Raw genomic sequence first — 22,251 nt, 5'->3', positions numbered from 1 at the left:
CACGTAAAATAATAAATTAATAACACGAGGCAAGCATTATCAATAATGTCTCAATTAAAATGAGTATTTTTTTTTACAGATCTGTATTTTGTAATGACACTCAAGATTTTTTTTATTAATAGGCTGTGTGAGTTAATAATGCCCAATAAGGAACATCCTGATATGTTCATTTTTTATTTTATTATTATTTTTTTTTAATTTATTGACAATTATGGAGACATTCAGGCAGGTGGAGCACTTTAAATACTACACATACCATAGCGCACTGTGAATAATAAACTAAACCAAAAACATGTAAAAGCATAAATCAGACATTTGTAAATTGTAACACACATGGATCCCTCTGGTATTTGTTTTTTTTCGTCTGACAGGAAGAAGCCCTGGCTCACCTGACCTCAACATGTAGGTTTGACAACCAAATCTGTCAAGCCTGACACGCTGAGCTCAGTGTCACTTTTGTAAACCACATCAACTGGGTGTAAAGTCCACCGACAGCAGTGGGACGACTGCCATCACCGACCTCCCTGGAGACTTTTTCGGTTTCGAGTCGTTTTCACATCTAGACCATCATGGAGATTGAATTATATCAGCTAGATGCCTTTACTAATTTACCGTTCAAGGGAAACCCCGCGGCGGTTTGTCCACTAATGCATGTGAGTAAACATATTTAGGCTGAAGAGGTTGATGTAGACTGCAGTAAATGGCACTGAAAAATCACAACACTTAAACCTGCTGCTTCTAAACTGTGTATCTGATTGTTTGTTCAAGGAACATAAGAGAACTGATAGTGGACTTTATTATTAGTGGATTATTTATTTCAGTGGATCCAAGAAAAAGTCTGTAAACATAAAGTTGAATGCTGATTTGTGTATATTTTACCCCAAACTTACATTTGTGTTAGTATAATGTTAACTATGCTATAACCATAGGAGATGATTTTAGTCTTACAACAATATAAGGAACGGATAGTGGATTTTTACCTTAGTCTTCAATAGAATAATTAGTTTTTTAAACATTCTTTTATCTGTGCATCTATGTGCATGTACTGCCGTATATAAATATTACACCTCACAAAGATTTATATTTATGTATTGTGTTTCTAACAGGAGCTGAGTGATGACTTGTATCAGAAGATAGCAGCAGAGATGAACCTGCCAGAAACAGCTTTCCTCATCAAGCACAACCCCTCTGATGATTTTACCACAGGTCAGATTATACCTGTTTAATATGTTACCATTACATCGAATACTATTGATCAAAGCCATCAGTTTAAATAGATGGATTCAACAGACATTGTACTTGGTTGTATAGCAATTCAGTGGATCTTGGTAACTATAAAAACATAAAAATAAAGAAGTAAATATCTGCTGATCACCACATCCAAAGGTTTATTAGGGTAAGATTTCAAAAGTTTATTTCATTGTAATTTTTTTTTTTTAAAGTTTACCTTCAGATGACTGTCAATATTCACATCAAATTTAACAAAATTTCAACCTTTAGGTACACTGTGTACAAATCTGACAGTCCAGTCCAGTGTGCGCAGTTATTAAGGATCTAGCAAATGCAGGTGCACTGATGAGAAACAAACAGATTCGATAAAGCCACTGATTTATGCAGCTCTGATATATTACACATGTAAATTCTTGCAGCTAATAAAGTGAAAAACAAAAGTCAACCATTGTTAAAGATGCTCTGGTTACAGGTAAAGACACACAGCTGTGAACCTTTGACCCCTAACCTGACCACATGTTGCCCCTGTGTGTTGAAACTGAAAAAACACCTGCCCTCAGCACTCAGCACAGCCATGTTACAATGTGTAACACACAGCTAAGAATCACAGTGTTTATAATGGGAAGAACAATACAATGAGCTGTCACTGGTAAAAAATGCAGCGAGCAGTCACTCATTGTTTCACAAATGTTTCACTGCGCAGAGAGGAATGTCAGTGTCATTCACACGCAGCTTAAGAATGTAAACATTCAGAGTCACCATAAATAGATCTAAGGCTTGATGAAGATATTAAAGCTACACTATTTACACACCTCAAGAGTCTCTGCCTATTTAACAATTTAAATATAATAACAATCCTGCTAATAACCCTGAGAAAGGATTTGTAATGATAGTTAAATACAAGCAGCAACCTCTGTGGCTGTGAAGTGAAGCCAATGCAGAAGTGCCAAAAACTGCAGTACCTCGGATGGCCACTTTGAGGCTGGCTACAGAACAAGTCAATGTCCAACAGGGTTACATTGCATGATATTAATCTTTTGGTATAAAGGCAGTCATCCCAGAATTAGCATTAAACAGCCTTAAGTGAATAACTCTGTCTCCTTGGGTTTCATTTTGCTTGCAGCTCAGTATTAAAACAACACAACAGTATTCCAGATTTCTGCAAGAAATGGGGAAGATTAAATAGTAAAAACTGTACAAACCTTTATAGTTTTAAGTTTTAAGTAAAACTATTTTCTACTGTTAGATATGTGAGTTTTAAGTGGCAGGCTCTGTGAACAGTTATATATGGATTATGTGATAAAGTTGTTGGACCTGTTTGACAGTCTGTTGTGATTAACAGGATCACGGTTCCGCCTTCGATGGTTTACACCAACTAATGAAGTGAATCTGTGTGGTCATGCCACTCTGGCCACTGCAGCAGTGCTATTCCAGTATAAGAGTAAGATACAAAACACACAGCACACAGACAATTCATAAAGTTTAATTGGTAATTAGTAAGTTTAACAATAACAAAACACCTTCTATATAAAAACACAGTGCAGCTCAATACAAGAAAGGACAAAGTATTATTAAATCAGTTATGTGTAAACAAAGTAAACCTAGTTCATGCTATCCTGTGAGCATAACGTTCTATGTGTATATGTCACATCTTTTAGACAATGTGAATCCCGTACTGGTGTTTGATACCAGGAGTGGAGAAGTGGCTGTCACCCCGCAGGGGGACGGCTACGTCCTGGATTTTCCTCTCAACCCGCCCACCGAGCAGGTACAGTATGTGGTCAGCTAATCCAGAGACAGGACCAGGTAATCCTGGCTGACATTTACTATTATAGTTTAAATAGTTTGGATCTTGATGTGTAGACGACAAGTAACGGATACACTGTGTGGATTAACAGGGCTATAAAATATGAAAATATAACCAACGCTGTGCAACTGAGTGCTCGAAATGAAAGAATATAGTAACATAACAATCCTACAATAATGTAACATAAAGCTTTAGCTGGGATAGCATTAGTACCGCAGTTGTTGAGTGACTTTGCAAAATATTTCATGACTGCAATTGCTAATCTGTGTTTTGTTGATATATTGTATTGTAATATGCCTTCCACAGGATCCCAATGAGTTCAGAGATATCATCAAGGTAAGATTTTACACCTATGTCCCACTGTGAGTGCATGTTTTACACATGAACCACTCTATATGAAGTATACAGTGTGATAATATTCTTGTGTGTTTGTGTGTGTGCATGTTTAACTGTGTCTTTGCTGCTGCGTTTGTGACACAGGCTGCAGTTGGAGACCTCCCAATCCAAGATGTTTATCTGAGTGCCAACACTAAGAAACTGATGGTTCGACTAGCTGACAGCTGTGACAGGTTACAATGAAAACACACACAGACATAAGTATGTAGTATAACAGTTATCAGTCTTCACACCTCTCAGTCTTTAACGCTTTGTCTGCACCTCAAACACATAACTTTACATCAAAAGCTCTGAGCTCTCAAACATAAGCATGTCTGTCTCTTGATCATACTCATTCTCCAAAATCCCTCACTTGTATCTTGTTGGGCTTGTTTGTGACTTTAAGTGCTGCATGTGTGTGTGCTTTTCTTCCAGGTCAGTGCTAACCAGTCTGAAAATTGATCCTATTCTTCTTCAGAGCAGTGAGAAGACTGGAAAAGTCAAAGGACTCATCCTCACCATGAAAGGTAACCAAAGCTAAGACATCCTTCAGATAGGTTATAGTGGTACTGAAGTTAAGACGTACAGTAAGCAACAGTTGTTTGTTTGCTGAAACCTTTATTGGTTAGGCTGTTCATCATGTCTTAGGCATCACATAAGACATGATGTCCTTCTTTATCTGCCAATAGGATCCCCAGACAGCCAGCCAGGATATGACTTCTACTCCAGATACTTTGCTCCATGGAACGGCATCACTGAGGACCCTGTTACTGGTAGATTACTAACACCACCACTCCTACTACTATTACTGTCTTTATTGGTTAACAGTGTGAGATCATGTTATCTTGCACATGGCTTAATTGTAAATTAGTGTAAATGACTCTTTGATAATATTACACGTTTGCATACAAACAAAAGGACATCTAGCATGAATACAATGCAATAAGTTGTTCAATGTGTTTAGTGAAATAAACCTGGAAAATGTTTTTTGTCCTTGCAGGTTCTGCCCACACGGTGCTGGCTTGCTACTGGACTAAGAAACTAGGAAAGAAGAAAATGCTGGGTAATTAACTGAACTACTTTCATATCATTAAAATGTGTCATTCTCTCTATAGACACCTGTCATCATGTAAATGACAGGTGTCTATACATAGTCAATTACTGAACTAAACCACACAGACACTCAGATTTTCCCATTTTGTGTGTTTGTATAGCTTACCAATGCTCCAGTCGAGGTGGGGAGCTGGAACTGGAAGTGAGAGATGACGGAAGAATCAACATAGGCGGACAGGTGGTCACTGTCCTGCAGGGAACAATCATACTGTAGCCACAGACACATGCTCTGTACAATTTGATTAAAAGAAAAAATGGTTTAAATAAAAAGCTATACACATCCTTGTCTTGACTGTCATACTGAAACATCACTAAACATGCCAACATACTAGAAGATGGAAAGAACAGCTACGCTGTGTTTATATTTGTATTATTTATTCATATAAAACAGACCCAAAAATCTCAGTATTAAAACGTTGAACAAACAAATCAAGTAAAATCAGGTTATGTTGGAAGAAAAAAACATTAAAGGCAGAATCACACTTGGTCTAGTGACCATAAAATAACAGTAAAATAATTAGTTAAGTTATCACAGGTCATTGACATTAAATTACATTTGCAAAATAGTTTGAGCAAAATCTTTCAAAATTGTCCGTAGATTTTGACCTGGTCATCATGATACCAGGTACTTTCCTTTCTAATCGTTTTGTCTCTGTACCGCTTTAGGTCTGCTCATCTATTCTGCTGTACACACAAAAAAACTGGTTTAGTTTTTGCTCTTAAAGACACTTAACAAAACAGCAATTTCTGAGCTTTTCTGACTGTTGCAGCTGAGTGACTTGAAACTATAAATAAAGGTTTGGTCTCTATATTTACATTACTGTAAACACTTAGTGAAAGTACCAATAGTCAACAGTAAAATATTGTCACAGTGAACAGAGATATTATTGAGCTAAGATCAGTCTCACAGCATAGACATCAACTATCATACATTTAAAATAGAGTGATTTATGTGATGGACAGGACAGCAAAGACTCCTGGGCCTTCTTCATTCAGTGCTTTTGCAGCTTGTCAGTCAATCTCTGTCCTGTTCGGGTGATCCTCAGCCACTGCCTTCACCACACTTCATAGTCCTCCGTCACCACACTTCATAGTCCTCCGTCACCACACTTCATAATCCTCCGTCACCACACTTCATAGTCCTCCGTCACAGAGAGATGCTTGGTAAGGCGTTGTGGGCAGCTGGCGGGAGCTGGATCATGTGAAGTAAGGGTTCAGGAAAAAACTGTGTACACTAGATTACATGAAAAAAAAATCATTCAAAAATAAAAGTTTTGTAGCCTCAACCACCATTTGTTGGAAAGATCGGTGCCTTGTTGTTAGATGTAAAGCTGACTCCTGCTGTATAGAGCTGAACATACCTCAGTTTAGTAATGCACAGTTATGCAATACATGACTAGATTTAATGCAAACAATGCTTCTCAGGATCAGGTTTTATATTTTAAATGAAGAAATGTTTAGCAGCAGCACTCAGTGTTTAAAGGATATCATGTTCACTTGCTGGAGATGGTTGAGTAGCTTCTCTACAGGTGCGTAGCGTCGTAGTGTTGTGGCAGAGCCCACCATCAGCAGTTTGTGTTTAGCCCTGGTAATGGCTACATTCAGGCGACGCCAGTCCTTCAACAGCTCTCCTAACTGAGTGGGGAAACAGGAGAGAATTAGTTCAGGTCCCCACTCACCTGTTCATGTGCTTGCTCGTCCATGCAAAGAAGCGCAGAGAAGCGAGGAAAAAGATTACTCAGAAGAAAGAGAAACTTACGGTTCCTTCCTCTGTGGTGCTCCTGACAAAAGAGAGGATGATCAGACTTTTGTCCCTTCCTTGGTATCTGTCCACTGTGTTCACCTCCACGCCGGTGAAAGCAGAGGACTGCAGCAGAGCAGAGATGGTCTTTAACTGCTGTCTGTAGGGTGCGATAACACCAATATCACTGGGTTTACACCCTGCCTGGAAGAAGGAAAACAAGGAGTTAGTATGAAAACAAGCTACACTGATTATGTCTCTCTCTTTTGTATTCAAACTTTGCATGACCCTAAAAATGTACTTTAAAACCCAAAGTATTATGCCATAAACACTTGGAGGATCGATGTACCTTTATGAGCAATGAAAGCAGCTTGTGTATGAGAACCGCCTCTGTGTGATTGCTTATGCCTCCCTGCTCCACAGACTCCAGTGCTGGCACCTAAAGGAAGTAGTAGAGAGAAACGGCACACCTCTGTTGTCTTACTCAAAACAATAATAATGTTCAAAAACCCTCTAAACAAAAAATCTAAAATCTTATGTCACATAAATCACTCTCTTCTACAGGTGAAGCAGTTGACTTACGAACTAATAAAGCTGAGCTAAAAACAGCAAAAAAGCATGTCAAGTAAAACACTTTTAAAGAACAAACTTTCAAATATTTTGTGCAATTCAAAAGGTTGGCAGTCAGCAGATGTTAGACTAGGTAACTTAGCTCATTTGCAAGCAGGTAATTTACTAATTTACAGTTTTTTATGTGATTACAGACCTGGAAAACTCTGTTTAGTCTAACCAGTTCCTTGATTGACATTTTAATTTTCCAGTCAAATAAATATCTTTTTGAACATTCTGACTCAACAGTTCGAAAGTGACTGCTTGAAGTGCTGCGTACATTATACCAACCATTGAGCAATCTAGGAAGCACACAGGGTTGCTAGGCAACAATGTGGCTTGTAACCAAGCCAGGTCATGCTGAGGATCAGTCTTCGAGTAGGAGCTGAGCTCTGACTGGACAGAAAGCAGGAAGGGCAGGGTGAGCAGGGCTGTGGCCGTCCTCTCTGAGCCACACTCCAGCCGGCCCTCGTACATCAGGGAATTACTGAGAGACATTATCTGTCTGAAAGCGCAGAGCACACAGTTTTTATTATGGTGTTAGAGACTTTGATTGTTCAGATGACTCTCAAATGCTGTTCTGTGGTCGTTAAGTAAATAAAATGACATTTTCTTAATCTTCAAAATTTGATTGACAAGTTAAAAGTTAAAAGGTAGGTTTACCTATTCATCCGGTACTGTACGTTGAGTTGGACCACTGCATCACCATGAAGCTCCAGTCGCTTAAACAGACTTTCATCCATCCCAAGTGACCTGGAGAGAAAAAAATAATTGATAACTGATATTTCTGACATTAGTTGATCGAACCTGTATAATAATAAATTATGTGAAGACTGTCATACTTAGCTTCCTGATTTTGTACTATTGGTGGCAGTTGTTGGTGATCTCCGACTAGGACAAATCTCTTTGCATAGAACAGAGGTCCCAGACAGATAGGCTGGCTGATCTGTGAAGCTTCGTCTATGATGCAGAAATCAAACCGGCGGCGTGTAAAAATGGGATGCTTGATGCCCATACAGGTGGTTCCCACTACCAACTAGAAAGAGAGAGAGATAATCAGTATTGAATGGTAAGACTTTACCTACTTCTTATGCAAGTTACAACATCTGCAACTGCCCTGAAGGAAGAAAACAATGCAGCTGCTAAAGAGGTGTAACAAACCATGTGGCACAATCTGGTTATAACTCCTCACCTCTTTGTTGTAAAGTTGCTCCAGCTCGGACAGAGTATGAACTCCCTTCTTCCTCAGGCTTTCCTCTGTGTAGGGCAGGATGTCTGGATGAACCTGGAGGCAGAAAACAAGAAAGAAATCAGAGCAAGCCAGAGGGGAATATTGTTAAGGGACAGAACAAGAGATCTAGACTTTTTTGAAATATTACTGTATATTGTAACTTAAATGATATCTGATATTGATTTGTGCTATAATGAGTGTAACTCTAAAAAAAACTATAACACACCTTCTGCCCCTGCCCAAGGCGCAGAAACCCAACCCGGAAACACTTTAGCTTCAGCAGGATGTTGTCAACGGCAGAATGGGTGTAGCTGGTCAGCAACACACTGAACCCACACGCATGAAGGATGCGAACCTGAAAGAAAAAAGGGAGGCAGTGAAAAAGAGGAAGAAGCAAAAAGAATGATGGAAGAGAGATGGTGGAGGAGAGAAGGTTTAGGGGTTGGATGATGTTGAGATCTGATTCAGGTAGGGTTAAGTTTATGATGATGGTTTACCAGGGTGCAGATGGTCGTGGTTTTGCCTGTGCCCGGCATGCCAACAATCAGTGTGTAGTCTTTGGATAACAACACCTTCTTCATGGCCTGCTTCTGAGGTTTGTTGAGACCTAAACACAAACACAATGCATGAATTGACCAAACTGGCATTCTGCTACATGAGTGATGAGTTCTCTGTTTGGGAAAATAATGGACAAGGTGTAGAAAATTTTCCTTTTCCTTGTCACCTTTGAGGATGTTGGCCACTGTGTCCTTGGCCTCTCTGGGCAGAACAGAACTGAGGTTGGAAATAAAGTCTGGGGGACGAAGGTCAACAACCAGCTCCCTCAGACGATCACTGCACAGAGAGACGTTTTTATTAAATAACTTTTAACATCACATATTTCACACCGCAAAGGTCAAATGTGAATCTGATGTTTAAACCGTCACCTGGTTAATGCTGGTTTTACCATCATAGCTTAATATTGCATTTTGCTGTATCTACCTGTCCTGACAGTGCACCATCAGTTTGGACAGATTGGTGAGGTGAGTGCTGAGGCCCACCACACCTTCATCGCTGTCCAATCGAAACAACACTCCAGTGAACTTAGACAGGTCTCTGTAAAACACATTAAAACAACAAAACAAGTGTAAATCAGGTTAGTGACTTCAACTGAGCAGCGGGTGAAAGAAAAGTCCAAACAATTCACTGTCCTTTAGTTGAAGTGATGTGATTTGTTCTCACCTGTCCAGAGTGCAACTGATCAATGTCCTGCTGACCTCACACAGGTATCCTGTTGCCAAACCAACCAGATGACCTTCCTGGTCACTAACAACGATGCGGTCCCCACTGGCCAAACCGCTGTTGGTCAAACTTTTCTGTGGCACGGCATTGCTTCGCTGGAAACGATGGAGGAAAACCCCTCCGGACTGTACCATGACTGGGCCACTGAGCTGTACATTCCCCACACAGCTCCCATTCTTCTCACTGGGAACAGAGGTCAGGAATTACTGAGCAAAATTTTTATTTAAACAAATACTAAAAGTGTTTTCTACAGTTTTGGCTAACAACAGGACCTGTAACATTCAGTTAAGGTCAAAGAATACGAGTGTCCACAAGTTTTGTATTGGAGAAACCGACTTTTTACCTCTCCTCTGGTGTCCGAAGCCACACACGCTTTCTGCCATTCTTGGCCTCCATGGTCGCAGCCTCAAGGCAGCAGAGCAGCAGCCAATGGGAAAAATATCTCAGGTGTGGTGGGGTCAGGTGACCCGTCTCCTGCTGCAGGAAGTCACGCACAACATCCTCTGAGTCCTCTGCAGAGCTGCCATCCAATGCTCTGGAGGAAAAAAAGGGATGAGAAGAGAGGACATGGCATTTAACAAGACAGAATGAATCACAACTTCATGAGAGCATTTAAACACTATTTAAAATTATGAATGAACAGAACTGTAGTAACTTATACATTTCTTAAGAACATTTATGCTTTCCATGGCTGCAAAACTAGTTTTAAATCTTTACCTCTCATATAAAGCACAGTTTCTTTTCTGAGGACAATACTGGCAGGTTTGCCTGTTTGTCAGGATGTCAGGAAGTCGAGACAAATGGCTCCGCCCCGCCTCTTTCTCCACACAGTTGTGAATGTGATGAACCAAGGTGTTCCTCAGCTTCAGCAGCTCTGAGATAAACAAGGAGAGTACAAAGTTCTTTCCAAGATCTTATTTTATTTCATTAAAAATAGTTCAATAATTATTAATGATAATATTGTGATGATTGTTCACAACTGCTGTCAGGTGGGTTCGTTGAGCACATGTGGGTGTACTGTACCTCTGCGGTCCATGTGGCTGGGCACTACAGGGTGCATGTTGCCAGTCTTGAGGTAAAGCAGGAAACCGGCTTCAGGATTGTATCTCTCCAAGCTCATCAGAGTGTAAAGAATCACCTACACACCGAAAAACAAATGTAAATGCGCATATGAATGAGGACCACTGGACCTCACCAGTCCATAATTATTACAGTATATAACTGAACATGGCGTGGTCCACCAACCTGACTGCGATGCTCTATCGAGTTTGACTCCCTTCCAGTTTTCAGCTCGAGGGGGACGGTCCGCTCCTCTGGGGTTCTGTGACCTCCATTTCGTGGTCTTTGGATTCGAACACGTGCCGTCACATCGATTTTCCCTTTCAGGCCAAATCTCGGTGACCACACATTTTCTTCTATATCTGCCAACTCTGTAACCGTGACAACAGGGCTCGGAGCTCTGCTGTTGCTAGGGCTGAGGTCATTGACAGAGACAAAAATATAATCAGCTCATTAAAAAAAAAAAAAAAAAAACTTTATTCACACATTTTGAGCTGTGCTTAAACTATTGCACTCAGCACCAGGTCTAGTGTCACTTTTTATCTCCATTACACTGATATGGACACAAATCAGTCAGGTAAATGCTGTGGTGCTGTCTGTGTGTGCTTACATTTTGAGGCTGATGGCTTTTGGTGTTGGCGAGCTGAGGTATTCCCTTGCCCAAAGTTCCAGTGAGGGCAGATAGTCATGCAGTTCCTGCTTCATCTCTTCCTGGGTTACACCCAAACTGTACCTAGAGACACACAGACAAAAACACAAATGTCACTGAATAAACACACAAACATGAAGTGAAAAACATGACACATCACAACACATTCACAAATAACAGTTCCCTGCCGCTTCTTCCTTTCTTGATTTAAGTGCTGTGTTCTGAACAACTGAATCCCCTCAGTGCACACAAGAAAAGGTCTGCAGCACTCCGCAAAGTATAATCTGTCCACTTACATGTCTCCTAGGTACTGAGGGCTGTGCAGGGCCTGGTCAGCCAGCTTAGAGAGCGTCTCCAAAGAGAAATCTTTTGCTGTGGCTGCTCTCTGAAAGACTTCATGGACCATGGTGCCGTTCAGCATTTGCTTGGAACCACCATCAAAACTCTGCATCACAGCAAACACAGAACAGGAGAAGATAAAGGGTAAAGCATTGTGTTATTGACGTATATAATGTAATTTGATGTAGCAACAAACGGTGGCCTATGAGATTATTCAATTAAAAACCTCTTTGGGACACTCAAAAACATACATTTTATACTCAACAAAAGCTATAATTTATTGCATGACTATTGCATTCCACATTGTTAGCCCCTTCTGTACATTATATGTATTAAGTTGACAAAGTGAATGCATAAACTTTTACCTTGAACATATCTCCCAGTACAGCTCGCCTCATACAGCGGATGGAGCTAGAGATGCTCGTACCTGAGATGAGGCTATCAGGTAGTAAAACCAGGAAACCCTGCTCCCTGTTCACTAACCAGGATCCACCATCAGAGTGGCCCTCCAGATGGACCACATCACCACGACAAACAGGCGTCATCTCCCTAGGAAACACCCAAGGAACGATCGAAACAGATACTTTACTCACCGAAGTTGAAAAGTCTGTGCTACTTTAACAAATCTGGACATTGAAAGGGAAAATGTGCTGTACATCACAGTGAAAAAAGGAATTAAACAACAGTGTAAACAGGACAGAATACACAGCATTACCATCCATCTTTCAGCAGACATGTCTCAATTGGATGTAGAGATTTGGAGCATGAGATAGTCAGTGTTTTGAGGCCGGGCCTCTCCTCTACATCTAAAACCCAGTAGCGGTTGTTAAGGCCTCCAGAAAGGATCACATGTTCTGGCACCTTGCTGTAGGGACAGAGAGGACATGTCTTGTCAATCATCTGCCAAAAATCTGAATTAATTTATTCACCTCGAAGAATAAACATGTACTATTGGGAACAAACTCACTATGAGGCTACTATCAAGTTTAGCCTGACACTGTGGGGACAGGAGCTTTTCCACATATACTCCCTTGTGTGCCATGTGCTCTCATTTCTGCTTCATCTTTCTCCCTCTATCAGTGACATTAGAAAATGTATCATCAACTAACCTGATTAACCTATGCAGTGACATTCTCCATGTCTGTGTGTTCATGTGTTTTCCTACCGGGGTTTTTTGAATTTGTCTTCTGTGACGAGATGTTTGTCATCCATCTGCTCCGTAAACCAGCTCTCGTCTAGCCCCTCATCCACGTCACACGCTGACGTCGTTCCTGCATTTTTAAGACAGGGATGTGAATTAATTTAATGAACTCAAAATAAACATTAATTTGGATATTGCATTTATTTATTTATCAAAAATAGCTCGAAATCTGAACATGCAGTTGTTACAATTAAATATAAAACATGGAGTAACAGTAACATTGTACCTCCAGCTCGGTCCTGATCTGATGATGTCACACTGCCCCTGTCTCCATTTGGTGGCGTCATTGTTGTTCTCATCTCTCCTTTCACATTAAGTTCGATCTCACCATCCTTTTCACTTCTCTGCATTGCAGGTGTGACATTTTGTGCATTAGGCTTGTGTACGTGAGCAGTTAGAGTGTGAGTATCCTCATCCAGATGAGTGTGTGAGTTTCCGCTGGCTTTCGCTTCAGCTGCTTTCTGCTCTGTTATCACAGTAAAAGCAGAATCTTTCTCTTCCTGATGTTTTTCCTGGTCCCCACTGAAGTCTGTTTCACTTTTGTGTTTGTTCTCATTAAAGACCACTCCAGTGCCTCTGCTGTGATCCTTTGACTGATCACTGGAGAAATCAGGTATCTTTACAGGCTTCGTAACATTCAGGTTGCCACCTGTGGGGCTGAGCACAGTTCTCTGTACCAGTGGATTGACAGTTTTCTGTCTTTTCACATTGTGGGACTCTTGAGGAGGGCTGATGAGTCTTTTTATGGAGACAGAGCATCCCTCTTCCCTCTTGGTTCTTCTTCCATCCCCAGTCATAACTCTCCGTACACTCTGCCCTTTGGATCGGGGACTACGACAGATGGGAGACAACTGGCCAAATTTCTCTGGGCTCACGACCTCTCTGCTCAGCTGCTGATCTGGATCTCTAATCTGACTCTTGGGGGTCTCGGGCACAGAGAGGAGAAGATCTGGCGAGGAGGGCAGAAAGTTTTCAAGGTCCCCAAGAATACTTCTCTTTAAGGGGGAATGGGGTCTGAATTTAGACGTGTCCCCATCTCTGATGTGAAGTTCAGTCTTGGCGAGTGCTTTGCCAGTGATGGATAATTTTGTGGAAGATGACAAGTCCTAAAAGAAACACAGTCAAATGAGCATTTTAATACATTACCTACAAATGATCAGAGAGGCAATCATACTTTAAAAGGATAGAAACTTAAAAGGAAAACTCAAAACTTAAAGTACACAACATCCTTGGCAACAGCAACTTTAGCAGGCAAAAGCTGTCCACACAAAACAAAACAGAAAGCCCACAGGCTGATACTACAGGGATCTAATAATTATTTTGTTATCCTAATATTATACAGGTTGTCTTTTCTTGGTCTTATTGCAGAAATGTACTGCTAACGCTAGAATTTTTTGAACTGTTTTGATTGAATTGAATAAACAGTGTATGTCTTGTCAAGACTTTAAATGACTAAAGAAAAAGGAGAACGACAGTAAGATAGTAACAAGAGAAACCACTAACAAACCTCTGGGCGGTTTTGAGAGGAAAAGAAGGAGGAGATGTTTTTCTGCCCTCCTGGTGCCTGACAGAAACAAGGCAAACATGTCAGAATCAGGGATTATGGTGAATTTGTGCATAATAATATTAATAATAATAATAATGTATGAGGAAAATATAAATAAAATATGAAAACAAGTCAGGCAAGTCAGCAAAAAAATAACAATAACATGAAATATATTATAATGATGGTGCCATATGTTTCATACCAACCAAACATGTGTCCGTGGTAACAGCTCTAATTCAAAATAATACAGAAATGATTGTGCATATTTTGCATAATGTAGGCTACATATGTATCTAATAAGTCTTCAGTTTTTTTTTGTTGTTGTTGGCACATAAATGTTTGAACACATCGACACTGGAGGGATCACTGAAAGCTGCTGACATTCAAACAGGTGACAAACGTGTGTCCGTTAACACATCAGTTTGTACCACACACAAACATCAGCACGATAAACCTCCTGAACTCACCTTGGTCTTCTTCAGCTTGGTCCTGTTCATGGTGACTGATTAAACCTGGCACAGGTGTGTGTGTTTACAGTCAAACGAGCTGTTTGTTTGTTGTCTTTTCAGCAGCAGGCTAACCTCACCGTGCTAACGTCATACGACTTTAAACTCTGCATCTCCACAACCAGGAGACCTTTGACTGACCCTGACCGCGTCAGCTAACGTTACTTTCCCCTGAACAATATCAGACTAGTTCAATGTTGAGGGTCGATTTCTTTCTGCTCTCTCTCCTCTGTGTTTAAGGGTTCAGGGCGCCAAAGTTTCTATTTCGCGCAACGGAAGTGACATCGGAGCACTTCCGCTAACATCACAGCCCCGCTTCTTGTGGTACTTTTGTTTTTTGATTTGACATGACAGCACGACCAGAGAAATGACCAAAAAATAATAATAAATAAAAAAGGACGCGGGCACAGTTCATCATGCATATAAAATGAAAAAAAGAGAAAAGATTCAGCAAATAAAGCTGGTGTATTTTTGAGAAGCCCCAACAGTGACAAAACTATCTCTTACATTAGTAATACAGTTAGTTAAATAACAACAACAACAAAAACAACAATAACAATAATAATAATAATAATGATAATTATTATTATTATTATATGGTATATTTTTCAATAAGTTTTGACAATAGAATAAAATCCAATATTCCTTGTAAAATGATATATTCTCTTAATTTTTTAAGGACGAAAAATCATATCAGGAGCAAACACATCTGCTGATGATGGAATGATGAAAGGTGTGAGACGTGACTGAAAGAAGCAAAAAGAAACGAGTACCTAATAAATAAATATTTGATTTAAAAACCTCTTGTTGTTTAAGAAAGATCTATTGTTTGTTCAGCGAATTGTTATTTTTGAGATATTACTCTCGAGTATTCCATCAAACCACTAATGTCTTCAGTCATCAGTCAGAAACTGTAATGATGCACTGATAGCTTCAATTCATCTTTTTGTTTTTCTGTCATCAGCACACCTTGATGTGGCTTCTACAAATCTAAACTCATCGCATTGGATAAGTTAACATTCACAGACATGCACATGTATAAAGAAAATGAATAAACTTACCCTATTGGCTACATTAAAGCACCAGAGCTTACCAAAGCTTCCTCAGCAACATTTGGAGATATTAATACTTGTATTATAGCAAAAAATTAATACTACTAGAGCAAAATAAGCATTAAAAGTTACTGAATATAGTGCATGCATTGAAACTGAAGTATCTAGCTCGCAAGTCTTTAATCATGTGGACTAAAAAGACTTTGATACTGTAGAATAGAAAGTTAATGAGTGACTGAACTGCCCTTCTTTTATGACTGTCACACCTACTATTGATACAGTTAATGTTTATTTAATCCCAACAATAATTAATAGCCAATGCTCTACCTGAGTTTACCTGGAGGGAACTATGATACTTAAACTTTCTTTATACAAAAAGCATTTAGTATCAGTGTTGTATTGAGGTTAAAATCAATACATAGAACACACTTCGATAAAACAAGACTTGATCAAATACACATATAGGTGTGAGTACTATATTTGTGACAGGGGCTTAAAGATTAATATCATATTAGTAGGAAAGAACTGGCTCAGACAAGGTTATTATTATTTTATTTAACCAGGAAAAGGTCCCCTTGAGATTAAACATTTCAGCAGCAGCAGCACAACCTAAGGATGACTACATTAAAACAGTTACAAAACAAAACAGACAATATATCAACACATACCATCCCAAAAAAGTTAGCCTGGTACAATCCATGACTTTAACAGTATCAGTTTAAGCAGTGACACCCTACTGATTCTGTCTTTCAAAATGGTTTTACCACACATAAAATCAGATCATGGAGTTTTGTAACTTTCTTTAATACATTCCAGTCTAAGACTTAAAACTGTAGACATAGAAATGTCCCTGATGTATATGAAAATATACCTGTGTGTGCACCTGTGGGTTGCTAAGCCAGGCCATCCTACCCAAGAATAAAGCTCACAGTGATTAGTGCTTTACAGCTAGTGATAAATCTAGGGAAGCATGGTAGGAGAAGTTGTATTGTAAGTATTGAGAGACTATTACATTATGTTGCTCTTTTCATTCATGTGATTTGGTGACAGTAAGAATAAAAAACATACTTAAAAACATCACTGACAAACTGATGATGGTTCTATTTAAAAATAAATAAAATGTAATGATGCTACAAACTATCGCCGCTAGGACAAACACACAATACTACAACTTGTTGAGTGCTTTATTCAACAATACAAAACTATATAGCAACAGTTCATAGAGAAAATTATTTATACAAAGTCTGGTTAATTTCTGAAAGTGAAAAAGTTTTTATGTCATACGTTTTACTCCTCTTATGTGTCTCAAATCTAGAGATTCTCTCCTGTGTGAGTCTTCATGTGAATGATTAAATGGGAACGACGAATGAATCTTTTCCCACAAGCAGTGCAGCTATAAGGCCTCTCCCCTGAATGAGTCTTCATATGGCGCTTGAGATTAGACTGAGCGCTGAATTTCATATTGCATACAGAGCAAATGTAGGGTTTTTCACCAGTGTGAATTATTGTGTGCTTGATAAGATCTGCTTTCTCTCTAAAGCTTTTACCACAGTCGGTACAGCTGTGAGGTTTCTCCCCCGTGTGGATTCGTATGTGCGCGTTCATGTTTCCAACTTGCGTGAACCCTCTGCCGCAGAAGCTACACGTGTACGGTTTCTGTCCGGAGTGGGAGTTCATGTGAGTCTGCAGATAAGAGCGCTGAATGAAACTTTTTCCGCAAACACCGCAACTGTAAGGTTTCTCTCCTGTGTGCGTCTTCATGTGGCGAGTCAGGATGGATTTAATCCGGAAATTCTTGTTGCAAACGCTGCAGGTGTACGGTCTGTCTGCTTTCTCTCCAGTCTGCTGTGGATCCTTCCTGTTTATGCCTGAGTAAAATCCTCCACTGTCTCTACATTCATCATCACTGACTTCACTCATCTCACAGTCACTGGTTGGCTCTGATGCACCACAGCCTTCTTTATCAGGATCTGATTTCAGCTGTTCAGATGAGCTGCTGTACAGACGGTCTCCTCTGTTTTCATCTTCCTGGTTCTGTTGTGTGAGCTGTCCTCCATCGTCTTCACTTCTTTGTACATAAATTATATTGAACGGGGAGACTTTGGTATCAGCCTCGTCCTGATTTTCACCTGTCTGAGAAGTCGACGGTTCCTCTTCCTGTTCTTTTTTAATCTGCAGGGCCTCCGGGTCATCTTCACACAGGTCAGTCTTCTTCTCACAGTGATCCTGCTCAGAGGGAGCGTCGTCTTCTCGGACAGAGAGCTGCAGGGGCGCTGGACAATAACACACATAGAAAAGAAATGTAAGTTTTCATTTGATCAAGTTTTTTCAGGTTTAATAGGAGTTAGATAAGATAGGCTAAATATGAAAATGATGTTCCAGTATGTAAAAATCTCTGAATAGCTGACGAAAAGTATCTGGTTGTCATTTTTTCTTCTGTGCTCTCTACTATAAAATCTCCCCATTTTCCCCTGTAGGAGAAGTGAATGTCATTTCTCTGGCCCCTATTCCATCCCATTATTTCTCATAGTTTCTTGTATTTTTGCTTCCTACAGCATTCTAATGTCTGTCTTTACTTATAAGAGTTGCATCTCCTGTAATATTTTGTTTCAGTATCACTATAAATCCATGATTAATCCATAAATAATGAGTCAAAATGTGACAGCAAGATATAAAAACGGAAGTAAAATGAATTGTTAAAAAACACTGCAATTTGTGGGTGCAAACGGGAAATATTAGGAAAAGAGGTGCGGATCAGGAATACCCATTTTCCACTGAATGGGCTCTGGTTCTTGAACCAGTTCTTTTCAGGACAACAGTCAACGATAAATAAATAATCTTACGAGGAATAAACCTGCCTCCAGTGTGAACAGTCTGTTAATGGGGTCATAAATTGCTACTGCAGGTTAAGGTCTGTCACAACAGTGATATTTATAGAGCCTAATATTTATGTATGTGGTGAAAAAAATCTGAAAAATGCTGATCTACACAAAACCTGTTTCTGTGGCCTAAAATATAATATTATTAACAAAATCTGAATCACACCTGCATGGGTGACTATTTATTATTATATTATTATGACAGCACCACAGGGAAACATTGTGTACAACTAATCATATCATATTTTGGGCATACGTGAGCACTTCATAACAGCCTATATATATATATATATATATATATATATATATATATATATATATATATATATATATATATATATCTTTTTGATAAAGAAAATAGAAGTAAATAATAGAATAGAATAATAATAAATAGGAAACTGTTATATATGACTATATGTCTATTTTCCTGCTCTCTTTCCCTCCCTTCATCCCTTCTTCTCCTCCAACCTGTTTGACAGGTGAGACGTGTAAGTGTGATCCACACCCTGTTGCTTTTGATCAGTGCAATTTGTACCATAGAAGAACAATTGTGTGCAAGTAGCGCCATTTTGCATCCCCCTCCTCCTCTCAGGGATGCAAAATGGCGCTACTTGTTGTCTCCTGTGTAACGGACAGAGTTTTCAGGGTGTGGTCCAGTCGCCTGAAGCCTTCAAAGCATCTTAACAAGCATCATTCTGCTTAAGTCTTGAGTCAACACATCACTTTCCTCTGCTGTTACCTTTCCACCCCTGCAGCCTCCGGTGTTGGCCGAGCTCCTGTTTTGAACGGAAAACTATCTCCTCGTAGTCTTTAATAGTTTGTTCAAAGATGCTGAATATCTCCTCGGCGGCGGCTGACAGTCGCTCACTGACCAAAGCTTTTAGTTTGTCTCTTTTCAACATTTCCGCGGGTTACAGAGGTCCTGCAGCCTGTCTGCACTACACTGACTGCACGACGGGTTGCCAGATATCGCGAGAGAATCATTCCGTAAACATACAGTCTGATTTTTAATGTCAGCCTCACTGATCCTCCTCTCTCAGGGATAAGACATAGTTATAAAGCAAATCATACAGATAGATAGATAGGAATGGGATACATTGCAGGAAGAAATAATAAAGAAAAAGTGAATCGTGTTTTATTATTATTTTTTAATCATTATTATTATTTGTTATTATTTTATTTTATTATTTCTTCCTGCAATTTATTCCATTCATATCTATCTATCTATCTATCTATCTATCTATCTATCTATCTATCTATCTATCTAAATGAGCCAGGTGTGACAGCCTGTGCTCCACTGTTTTGTTTATTTATTTATAGGGTTTTATAGGGACAAAATGTTTTTATTTTATATTCTATATTCTACATTATTATAATATACACGTGTAAAGGTCAGTAAGTCAAATAGTCACTGTTTATTTTATATGTGACTATCTATTATCGAATGTTATTGATCTATTAAGAGGACAGATAAAGCCCAGATAGTGCAAATACAACTCTAGACGAACAAACTGTGCTAACTATGTCCGAGTAAACTACCTATAGGAACAATAAGCAACAATATATACAGAAACAAAGTCGCTTATAATAAACGGACATGGCAACACAGGCTGCTAACACAAACTGAGGCACAAAATGGACCCGGTCCTCCTGCACGACAGAGCTTTGCTGCCCCCCACTGTCCAACTGGTTTCTCAACATCAGAGGTATCAACAATGTGACATCTGATTCAGCAGAGGTGTTGTCAGGTTATATCAGGTTAAGTGAATATGAACTTCGCATTTTTTATAAGGAAAGTTTAAAAGATTTTAATAGGAACAAAGGGCTGCTTTACTTTGTAATCTATTACCCTACTGTCTTGGTTGGAGTAAATTGGATTTGCTGTTTGCACTTGCAGCTGCCGACCAGTGGATGACAGCAGATATCCAAGTAAAACCTACATCAGTGAGTAACTATCCTTATGATATTTATGACTTTTATTTGGTAATTTAGGTGACTTGTCCAGGGTGTATCCCGCCTCTCGCCCAAAATCAACTCAGATAGGCTCCCAGATAGGGATACATGGTTACAGATAATGGATGGATTTGGTAATTTAAAATACTAAATTGCTGTTACCTGTAATATTATGAATCATATTTGTTTTGGTCAGAAGGTGGCGTTGCTTTATCAGATTTATCAGGACAGATGATGCAAACAGGTTAACTAACACTTCCAGGAACGGGTGACGGTGTGTTTTTGTGACAGATTTTTTTGAGATGTCCTTTTTCTTTTCTTCATTTTCACCCTCACTCTTCAAATGGGTGGATGGATGCCTGTCATCCTGTTTAACAAAGCACAGCTCATTTAAACTTAATTCTTATGCACTTATGATGATTGTCTTCTACAAGTTATACCGATTTACTTTTGAAAATCATTTCTATAAAAACATCCATTATAGAAATTATGTACGATATTATTTCATATAATTATTTCAAATGTATTTATCTTTCATCATGTTATCATATTTTGTTTTATTATATTTGTGTCTGCTTGTTCCTCTGTGTCCTTGTTAGGCTTTTCAAAAAATACCAGAAGTACCATTCATGGTATTGTTAGTTTAGACGTGAGGATTTAAGGCCACTATGTCACTATGGTCAGACTATAACATACCAATGGGGGGCCCCACACACACATACACACCAGGGCAGCCATCGTGTAAACTTTACATGCCAATGTGACAGATGCTTCCACACCAGCTCATTCTGCACGTCTACTCATTAAGTTCAGCTGAAATTTAAAAAAAAAAAATTCCACACCATACGCCAGTGTAGAGTTTTGGCATGTGGACTGTGTTGCCAGCTGTTAGTCAAATGGAAAAAAGGGGGGGGGGGGGGAATACAGCTTTTAAAGTGTATATATTCACAGATGGCAGACTTATGAATATTTCTGGTATGTGTCCACATGTGATACAATGTCAGATAGATAGATAGATAGATAAGATAGATATACTTTATTTATCCCAAGCTGGGAAATTATAGTGCAGCAGCAGCATTACACAAATGTCCTGTGCGTTTATACTCTATTGTGAACTGATTTAACACAATCAAACAGTTGATACTTCAGTGTTGTATAATCTTTTAGCTAATATCTGTAATTAGGAATAATAGATATTAATAATAGACTAATAGATTAATAATAAACTAATAGATATTAGTCATATATTGTGTATATTGATCTGTGACAGAGACCAAATTTTTTTTTTTTTTTTTTTTCTAGAGAGGTGAGCTACACCCTGGACAAATCGTCAATTCATTGCAGTGCTAACACATAGAGATAAACAACTATTCATTGTCACATGAAATTTAGAGTCACCAATTAACCTGCCTGTCTTTAGACTGTGGGAGGAAGCCAGAGTACCCAGACTGGAACAAGATGAAATATAACATATCAGAATACTCTGGGTCTGCAATAACAAACCACTGTGACCTGACTCGTAAAGTACAGTTGCCTTTCCACCTGCATGCCCAGCTGTCCGTGCAATTACATAAAGATTCACTTTGCTCTCATGCATCTTAATGTTCACTGTTAACTTGAGAGAGCTCCTAGTGGAATTTATAGCATTTCAAGCATTTAATCTTCCTCTCTCTTCACTTG

The 22,251-nt window shown here is 39.2% G+C and overlaps 3 protein-coding genes across 5 annotated transcripts; 1 reads left to right on the top strand and 2 right to left on the bottom strand.

Moving 5' to 3' along the window:
* The first annotated feature begins 371 nt into the window (after positions 1-371).
* On the top strand, positions 372-4,805 carry pbld (phenazine biosynthesis like protein domain containing). Its single transcript, XM_010732349.3, has 10 exons — positions 372-653; positions 1,107-1,206; positions 2,573-2,671; positions 2,889-2,998; positions 3,344-3,373; positions 3,518-3,606; positions 3,848-3,939; positions 4,102-4,185; positions 4,413-4,475; positions 4,627-4,805. The coding sequence occupies exons 1-10, from the start codon at positions 570-572 to the stop codon at positions 4,737-4,739; spliced, it is 864 nt and encodes a 287-aa protein (XP_010730651.2). The 5' UTR covers positions 372-569; the 3' UTR covers positions 4,740-4,805.
* Positions 4,806-4,889: 84 nt separating this feature from the next.
* Positions 4,890-14,991, bottom strand: dna2 (DNA replication helicase/nuclease 2). Of its 3 annotated transcripts, none has more exons than XM_027281776.1 (26): positions 14,649-14,991; positions 14,143-14,199; positions 12,862-13,741; positions 12,600-12,705; positions 12,150-12,299; positions 11,800-11,983; positions 11,392-11,540; positions 11,057-11,179; positions 10,633-10,861; positions 10,411-10,525; positions 10,105-10,261; positions 9,731-9,922; positions 9,328-9,570; positions 9,088-9,201; positions 8,831-8,940; positions 8,604-8,713; positions 8,333-8,461; positions 8,068-8,160; positions 7,718-7,911; positions 7,539-7,628; positions 7,167-7,380; positions 6,616-6,705; positions 6,285-6,470; positions 6,014-6,160; positions 5,677-5,726; positions 4,890-5,630 (listed from the first exon to the last, which is right to left on the bottom strand). In XM_027281776.1, exons 1-26 carry the CDS (start codon positions 14,676-14,678, stop codon positions 5,627-5,629), a joined length of 4,146 nt encoding a protein of 1,381 aa, XP_027137577.1. In that variant the 5' UTR covers positions 14,679-14,991; the 3' UTR covers positions 4,890-5,626. The 3 variants fall into 3 exon arrangements, with proteins under 3 accessions (XP_027137577.1, XP_019109383.2, XP_010730652.3); XM_019253838.2 differs by having other exon boundaries at positions 4,890-5,607; XM_010732350.3 differs by having other exon boundaries at positions 4,890-5,726.
* Positions 14,992-16,281: 1,290 nt separating this feature from the next.
* On the bottom strand, positions 16,282-19,578 carry LOC104920188 (zinc finger protein 771). The gene is made up of 2 exons (XM_010732364.3): positions 19,358-19,578; positions 16,282-18,012 (listed from the first exon to the last, which is right to left on the bottom strand). The coding sequence occupies exons 1-2, from the start codon at positions 19,518-19,520 to the stop codon at positions 17,051-17,053; spliced, it is 1,125 nt and encodes a 374-aa protein (XP_010730666.2). The 5' UTR covers positions 19,521-19,578; the 3' UTR covers positions 16,282-17,050.
* Positions 19,579-22,251: the final 2,673 nt, after the last annotated feature.

This window comes from Larimichthys crocea, chromosome VIII (assembly GCF_000972845.2).
Source record: "Larimichthys crocea isolate SSNF chromosome VIII, L_crocea_2.0, whole genome shotgun sequence".
NCBI classification, from domain to species: Eukaryota; Metazoa; Chordata; class Actinopteri; family Sciaenidae; genus Larimichthys; species Larimichthys crocea.
This window is presented reverse-complemented; position numbering and strand designations above follow the sequence as displayed.

Bases quoted from the DNA above. Each gene is read 5' to 3' on its own strand.
- pbld (XM_010732349.3), top strand. From the start codon at position 570: ATGGAGATTGAATTATATCAGCTAGATGCCTTTACTAATTTACCGTTC. The intron at 3,374-3,517 runs GTAAGATTTTAC...TTTGTGACACAG, and splicing joins AGTTCAGAGATATCATCAAG to GCTGCAGTTGGAGACCTCCC. The intron at 4,476-4,626 runs GTAATTAACTGA...GTGTTTGTATAG, and splicing joins AGGAAAGAAGAAAATGCTGG to CTTACCAATGCTCCAGTCGA.
- dna2 (XM_010732350.3), bottom strand. From the start codon at position 14,678: ATGAACAGGACCAAGCTGAAGAAGACCAAG. The intron at 8,462-8,603 runs GTAAACCATCAT...TTTTTCTTTCAG, and splicing joins CCACGACCATCTGCACCCTG to GTTCGCATCCTTCATGCGTG. The intron at 7,629-7,717 runs GTATGACAGTCT...TTTTCTCTCCAG, and splicing joins GTACAAAATCAGGAAGCTAA to GTCACTTGGGATGGATGAAA.
- LOC104920188 (XM_010732364.3), bottom strand. From the start codon at position 19,520: ATGTTGAAAAGAGACAAACTAAAAGCTTTGGTCAGTGAGCGACTGTCA. The intron at 18,013-19,357 runs GTAACAGCAGAG...GTTATTGTCCAG, and splicing joins GAGGCTGCAGGGGTGGAAAG to CGCCCCTGCAGCTCTCTGTC.